This window comes from Neodiprion pinetum, chromosome 7, assembly GCF_021155775.2.
Source record: "Neodiprion pinetum isolate iyNeoPine1 chromosome 7, iyNeoPine1.2, whole genome shotgun sequence".
Taxonomy (NCBI): domain Eukaryota; kingdom Metazoa; phylum Arthropoda; class Insecta; order Hymenoptera; family Diprionidae; genus Neodiprion; species Neodiprion pinetum.
In genome coordinates, this window is record NC_060238.1 from 1,423,200 (window position 1) to 1,431,617 (window position 8,418).

At 36.6% G+C, this 8,418-nt stretch overlaps 1 protein-coding gene across 2 annotated transcripts in view; it reads right to left on the minus strand.

Annotated features, from left to right (window-relative positions):
• stv (BAG domain-containing protein starvin) overlaps positions 1-4,528 on the minus strand; it is a 19,681-nt gene extending 15,153 nt beyond the window's left edge. The window contains exons 1-2 of one of the 2 annotated variants that reach the window (XM_046635136.2): positions 4,356-4,528; positions 3,870-3,980 (exon numbers count right to left, since the gene is read on the minus strand). In XM_046635136.2, the coding sequence (XP_046491092.1) occupies positions 3,870-3,980; positions 4,356-4,403 (159 nt within the window). In that variant the 5' untranslated portion in view covers positions 4,404-4,528. Of the gene's footprint in view, positions 1-3,869 lie in introns of both variants that reach the window. The other variant, XM_046635135.2, reaches the window with a different exon arrangement.
• Positions 4,529-8,418: the final 3,890 nt, after the last annotated feature.

Below are 8,418 nucleotides of genomic sequence, written 5' to 3' on the forward strand. Positions count from 1 at the left end.
TCTCTCTCTCTCTCTTCTCTCTTTCTTCACAATTATTTTTACACAATGTTTCAGGACTTTTGAACAAATTCCTACAATTTCCAACTAACTCCAGTCTGTTTTACGAATAATATACGACTCGATGCACGGATCCAGATATTACTACGCAGCATCAGCGTCAGCGGAATGCAAGAGGGGTGAAAATTAGATCAAAGATTTCATAGAGAGTCGTAACTTGTGTATTATATAGGTACTGCTGAACTTTCTGCAGCTGTTACAACGTAACGACGAATAATAAAACTCGATGGATTTCCCCGACCCTCGCATAATATACGTTTCGTACATCGATATTGCGTTATTTTTCCTCCTACTATTTTTTTGCTTCTTGTACATCTGCTGCGTTTGACGGAAGTAAAAGATTGAAACTCTTCTTTGAAGAAAATCTTACGAAACAAGAGGAAAAATAAAAAATAAGGAGGGAGAAGAGAGAAGGCACAACAAAAATAAGGTGCCAAAATTGTTGTGATATTATCGTATCGCAGATTATTTGAAATATATAATATATATAATAGATGTAATTGTTCTTTTTTTATTTTTTACCTGCACAAATCATTTTTCCGTCATCACCATTGCTGCCTAATTAACGAATCAAAGTTTGGTGTCACACGTATATTACGATGCATAGGTACCTTTAGTCAACGCGTCGTGTATACATATTAGAATGAAAATTTTTTTTTTTTTACTCAGGCGTACGCATTTAACATACGTTAGAATGTGTACGGATATGTACTGTATACATTTAGTTACACGTATAAGTGAAATATTTAGGTTAATTTCACCGTTCTCTTCTCACTGATATAAAATATAAAGGAGGAGAAAGAGAAGGAGAAGATGACGCACATGGAAAGCGCAGGATCATATAACGGTGAATTCGCAAAAACTATTAGAAGCAAATACACGTATACACTTTTAATATACATTATTTTATATAAATTATGTATAATGATAAATATTTTAATTCCGATCCACGGGTTTTCGATTTTCTTTCATTATTATTATTATATTTTCCAATCGATTATTATTCCGCACAGAAATCGAAGAGCCAGGGAATAGGTGTAGTTAGTTAGATACATATCTACATAGATAGGTATACGTCTTGTACGTCTATATACAGGCAATGATTGTTCGACGCGACCGGAATTCGTATAATAGCCCGTCTATTGTGTGAACCTATACCTATGTCGTACACCTATACAATATATTTACACGCATATACCAAGTTATGTATTTTATACCCGTGATCGTCACTATTGTCGTCATAGTCGCGTCGTCATCTTCCTTCGATGTGCTAAAACACGTTTCCGTGTCAACAGAACAGACGCTCGACATTTATTCTCCAGTCGTCTTTTCGTTCTCTTCTTTTTTTCCGTATTTCATCGATGCGCGCGAAAAGAGTGCTGATATACCAACCTACCTACGTACATTTATACCTGTACATACCTATATGTGTGTATGAAAGACACATTCTACATGTTTGCGCATCATTTAGCGCACGCGACCTACTTAAACGCCCACCACCGCACCCCAATGTCGAGTTGTAAGTTTTGTGTACACTTGTATTTATAATACATAATACACCCACCACCCACATCGAAATCCGTCGCTGCAGCCTGTAAGGCGATGGTTAGTTTTCCCAATTTTTTCAACAAATATGGCGGCGGTTCCATATTTCACGTATTTTTCCAAGATATTTCGGAAACGACTCGACGTATCCGGATGAAATTTTTTCCTACGGATTACTTTCACCGGTTCAGGGTCAGCCAACATTTCGGAACTCTCGATTTTCGCTTGCATTCCTACGATTTGTCTACCTTTTTTTTTTTTTTTACCGCTTACGCCATCGTCTGAATGAAATCGAATGCATTGGGTATACGCATAGCATTTTTTTCGGTGAACAAGACGTACTGGGGGGTTTATCTGTGGTATGTTAGTAAAGATGATAACGTATAATAGCCCCTAGACATATATTTTTGTCGATTTGTTGTCTTTTTTTTTGCCTCTGTTCAGTCACTATCTGTTAATTCTTTGAAACGAAAAGATTAAAACTGACACCTTATCTTTTATCAGAGATATTTGAACGAATCATCCGTGATACTTGGATTATATGTATTCAATGAACAATATATCGATGTAATTTTTTTGCGGATATACATGATTTTAGGTATAACATCGATAATAATATACACAAATAACGGTATTTCGTAATGAGAACCGATGTATAAAAAGATTACAGGTATACAGCGGGAAATTTGTTTAAAAAGAGCTAGCAAGTAGAATGTATTTGTAGAAGAAGTAAAAAAGAGAAAAGAATATATTTCTCGGTAAAGCGTCGTCAGAGAGTGTATATGAAGAAGATGGAGAAGAAGAAGAAGATGAAGAAGTGGAAAGCGAAAAAGAAAACCGACGTATATACACATCCAGCTTATAATTCAGTTTTAAAAATAGATAGAGAATATTTGGGATGGGCTCGAGTTTCTTTTATATACTGTATATTATAATGCCAACAACCTAACACTGCGATTTTGTTCTTATCATTATTATCTTTGTTATTTCATTCCAACTTTTCTTTTACCCCGCAACATCAAAAGGATCTAATTTACCCTGAAATTCACGATACTGCGGATGAAAAAATAATTCTTCAAAGGAAAATATGTCTTGTTATTATAAAATAACAAGAGAACTCGTTAATTTTTTCAAGTTCCGACTTCATTACCGACATGACGTCATCGCTCGATACATGACGCAGATAATTAGCTACTGTACCTACTATACATGATTGCGCGTATGTAAACCTACCTAATCGAACATTGAAGGGTAACAAACTGGAGTGATCCTAAATCTCTGTTAAGACAAGAACAACTCGAACGTAGCCTAGAACTTTTAATAGCTAATCGTTGTAATGATCATAATCATCAGCATATTATACCGACAACGATCTAAAACGTATCTAGCTGGACCGTTTATTTATAGTTACAATCATCTTCGTCAAAAGAGAGTCGGAGCCGAGCGCAGCAGCTGCTGCTGTTGCTGCTCTTGGCACAGAAGTCATGCATCATACAAACGACAAAAAGATTGAAATAAAAAGAGTATACGAAAATTAAAGAAAGAGGACAAATTGCAATCTCCGCCAAGTGTTTATAACAAAGTGACAGTTTTCTTTCAGCTTGCTATTCTCTACTGTTTCTTAAAATCCAAATAAAAAAAAAACAATAAGAAAAACATCCTTCCCCACCCTCGAAGCATGAACATGTTTTTCGAGAAAGATGTGCCTACATTCTTTTTTACGAAATCTTTTCATCGATTCCAACCAACACGAACGCATCGTCCGCCATCTGATTGATGATGCATGCATGCGATATATACATATATACATATAGGATCATAGTCGACGCGCGTGTCAGCGTAGAAAAACACAACAAATCGTTACGCAACGTGCGAACGAATACCTGCGCTACGCAAAACTTTGAAAAAGTGTTACGAATCTCTGAAATGCAGTAAATTATAACTAGGCAGAGCGGTAAGTCATTTTATCAAAACTTGGCCACCTTCAAAGTCACTAAAAAATTGCAAAATAGTGATTTTTTTTCGCCCAATGTTTCGTTTCTTACGCTAACGTTACTGATTTCAGCTTGATGACAAAGTGTGCATCGTAAGTATGCAAAACAAACGAGCATCGATCGATGAAACCTGAAATATAAAAACTTGACGCCAAGACCGTAACAGGAACAACATTGCGGACGTAAAAAACGACCGTAAACTGTGAAAATTTGCAGAATCTTCTAGCGAGTTCTTTCAAAAAAATACCATAAATTATGAAAATTTGTACTGACCCTTGGAAAGCCGGTGTGATGACGTTCAAAGGGGTGTTCGCGGTCCCTGGAGCCGCGTTGCTGACTGCTGCCGGTGCTGGCCGTGGTCGGTTCGAAGAAAGATTTACTGTCCTGTTCAAATTGTCGTTTTAGCGATTCCATCAGATCATCGCCGTTGTTAGCTGCAGCAGCAGCAGCGTTAATGTTATTGCTACCACCACTGCCTCTAAGTCTGTCACTGAACCTGATCGGTTTATCACGAAAATAATATGACATACTTGCCGATTTCCTGGTACGCTATTAATTCGCGTGTATATATATATATAATTTTTTTTTTTATTTTAAATACCTTCCCCTCTCTCTTATTTTACTCCTCCGTAAAAATATAGAAGAGAGGCCGAAGAGTAAAAGAAGTTAGAACACAACACCGAGTACTTGCGAAAAAAACAACGATTATTATCGCTGATCAACAGTTGTAACGTTCACTAATTTTTTATTTATACCTACATTCACGTTGCTGATGTGACCGATATTTATCGTAGTAGGAAATCGCATAGAATTTCGTTCAGCATCGAATAATTAACACCACGCGTCGGGGAATAATTCGTGTGCGGAAAGCAGAAAAAAAAAAAAATACATAGAAATAATGAAAACACACACGACGCGAAGAGAGTATACGGGGCACACAATGCTGAAACTCGGCGAGTTTCTAGTTGTTATCAGCGCAGGTAGAGTGGGCGGTTAGAATGAAACTGAATCAACGAACACCGTCAACGGTAAGTATAGGAGGGAGTCGGTGGGTTGAATTACAAGGTGAAGAGCTGCGCCGCCGGGAACAGTCGAGAATATTCGTCGGCATTCTGGCGTGTTCCTCGCGGTGGCGATTATAGCTTGCAAAACTAGTTCCGCGCCGTTCCGCTAACCGGTTTTGGCAGCACCAGCGGCACGCGCGACTGTCGAATGTTTGTTGCGTCATGGGGAGCGCGAAGTAATTGAGAAGAGCGCGGCTGTCGATAAGCCGGAATGTTTGCACGTGATCCTTCTTACCGACGGTCAATCGTCCCTGGCGGCCAAATATCGAACTAATCGTTTCGATTTCGGTCAAAAAGTAGCGAAGATGGATCTACTCATCGTACAACGTACTAACGCGGTTACGTTGCGTATAATGTGTAAGTTTCAATGTTTCACAATATTGGAGGGTGAAAAAGTCTCCCAATGCTGTGATATGAAATTACTTTATCCAAAAATTTTACCATCCGTTTGCGTATGAAATCACATGCAAAGTAACCGACGTCACGAGATTTTAACAGATCGCATGCGAGACTTACCGGCGATCGTTCGATCTTCAGTATACACAGCTCGATGTTTTCAAGATGTAGACATCAACAGAATCATCTCTCCTTCTCGACCGAAAAAACTTCATTGGGCTTATTTGGCGATGATTTCTAGTAGTTTTCAGCTCCGGATCAGCTCGCATACTTGCCTGTTGCAAATCAGAAATAACACGGTTATACATTATCGAACAGTTTGTATAATTGTTGTTTATAAGAAATCTAAGAATCATCATTTTTTTTTGGCATATATTTTTGTAATAAAACTATAATAAATTTATCAATATATTCATGATGGACTGTAAATGTTTCTGTATTGTGTATTACTTTCTACTAAAAAAGAAACAACCAGAATTATGATTACGGCAGGTGAAAAAGAAGTGATGCGCTACTTCTATCTGTAGGTCTAATTTTGTAAATGATCGGTAATATTTTTTCTTGATCGTTAATTTACAAAAAAAAAAAAAAGAAAGTAACCGGTATTTTTGCATCTAAATAGATGGTGTCACCCTATTGTTTGCTGTAAAACGAGCGAAAAAAATTGTGACCGTAATTTCACGACACAAGATTAAGATGGCGAAAAAAAATGACGGGAGTAATTTTACTATATTTTTATATCTCACGAAAGAGCGTCGAATTCAACATATCACCGTTTGTGATACGCTAAAATTTAAAAATCTCAAAATCAGCGAGCCGCAAGTAAAATCCGGACAATGTACCGCGAATATTAGCGCCCTATGTTTCGAACTTTCGGCTCATCTCAACTCGAGTCCTAGAGACCTAGAATAGAAACAAGTCCTGACAGTGATGGTGTACAGCGGTGAAGTGGAACAGAGGAATTTTCGTTCTTACTGTTTCAAAAATAAATACAAAAACTAAAAAAAAGAGGAATTTTCTCGAAGTAAGGAAGCAGGTTTCAGAAAACGTGATTGCGAGCCTTTTGGCGTGGCTACGGAGCGATAATTAGCGCTGATTTTAATTCTGTGAGTAAATTTCAGAATGAATATAAAGTATAAGCGAACGGTGTGCCGACGAACGGGTAGAAATTTTTTAATTCACTTGTCAAAGAGCATATGAACTTGAAATTCATGTGCAAATTTCGCGATAAGGTGTATTTGGTTTCTGAAAAATTGTAGAGTCAATTTACAGTTTAAAATCAAATCAATTTCGCAATTAAACTGCGCACAGCCAAATTCGGCTGTACATAAACATCAGAGGTGTCGAGACACACCTCGGTCAGAATTTGTTGACATTTTCGAGTTGTAGCTGGTTTCAGTAAATAATAAATCTACACTAAGGGTGGCGAATAATAACCTGTATTATTTGATTATCGCCCAGGTTACGAAACGCCGGACACATTATTTGTTTATAATATTATAAAAATATTACATTATGAATTGGATTTTAAAGGAAATGTCACATTTTCATTTTATTTATTCATTTATTGAATGAATGAAATCATTTTACAGCAAGGAAGGTTGATCTTTATTCATGAAAATGGTACCAGAGACTAAGGTCAAAAAATCAAGGAAGATCACTGCCCGGAATGATGCGGAGAATATTACGAGCGATAAGAAAAAGAATAAGAATAATAAGAAGAAAAAGCGCAGGAAGCCGAAAAGCTACGCAAGGTATATTTACAGGGTAATGAAAATAAATTACCCGTATATCGGTATAAGCGTTAAAGCAATGAGCATCATGGACAGCTTTATGAAAGATATGTTTGAACGGCTTGCCGAGGAATCGTCTCGGCTCGCTCACTACAACAAACGATCCACGATCACGGATCGGGAAATAAAAACCGCGGTCAAGTTTATCCTGCCGGGAGAACTTGCCATTCACGCTATCCACGAAGGAAACAAGGCTCTAACAAAGTACGAAAAGTCAAAGTGAGTTCTTGAATTAACTACCTTGGATTAATTATTGACATCAGCATTATTTACGCTGCCGTATTTATTTGTCGTTTCGTTTTTTCGAATTTACTCGTTGTGTCGCCTTGGTGGTAGTAGGCGAAGCAGGAAGTTCAATGAATGTATACTGAATAATATAATTAATAGTTAATTATACAAGGTAACCAACGACTCGGAGACCGTTGCGCTCGGTTCGGCTGCCTGGCAGCTACTGCCGCTCGTGACGAGGCGCGCTTATCTCCGATACACACACTCTTACATCGCTCGCAAACTTAATACATGTGGTGAAAAGAATTAATTTTGTTTTCGAAAGGTTTAATTCTTGATCTTGCCAGAGATCCTCGGATCGCGCGCCGAGTGCTCGTAAAAATTGAATCGCATTTATGTCGAAGCTACTTTTTTTTTTTTTAAACCGGGAAGACAGATTACTTGAACACCAAGCGTGGATCGATTTGAAATTTTCACGGTACCTTTACAATTGGATTAGATAGAAATTTTTTTTGTTCCATGTAATGTTCCGCCTGTAGTTTCTTATACTCCTGATATAAGATTCTGGATACTTTTCTTGACTTCATAGATTTTCGAGAGACAAATTACACGAGTACGCAAAGTAATGATTTTTCTAAAATGAAATTTAGTTCCCTGAACATATGATCGATTATATCTTACGAGCTTTCGATGCTAAATCTTTTAATCATCGTTGTTTTTGTTTTTTTCAGACAGCCAGAGGTTCTTAGATTTTAGAAGAAGAAAAAAAATATTTATTTTCTTTGTTTTGTAATATTTAAAATTTTAATCACTGTCATTTTAATTACGGCGTTTAGAAACGTCACGTGATATAAATGCAGGTCATTTAGCAAATTTCTTATCTATTAACTGGTGGATAGTTGAAATATGAAGAAAAACAATAATAATGTAAATAAATAATTAATAATGTATATTAAATGTATACATCGGAATGCATAAATAATGAGATGGCATTTTTATGATGATTAATATATTGCTATTAATTGACATATGAAATGATAATTATAACATATAGGTGTAAGATCTTGTATAATAACAAATTGTAACAATACATATTTCATTCTTATGCACATTATATGTTTTACCCCTTTAATTGATCCGATCGTTATTAATTTAATCGTTTTTCAACAATTCGTTTATCGCAGTTCACATTTTTCCCAGATAACACGTGATAATATTTTTTATTCGTTATCCCTCGATTCAAGTATCGATTTTAAATATTGGCGCCATTTAACTGTAACCGCGAAGAAAGATACGCGCATGCGTAGAAATTATACGGTGAAATTTAAAATTTTACCACGA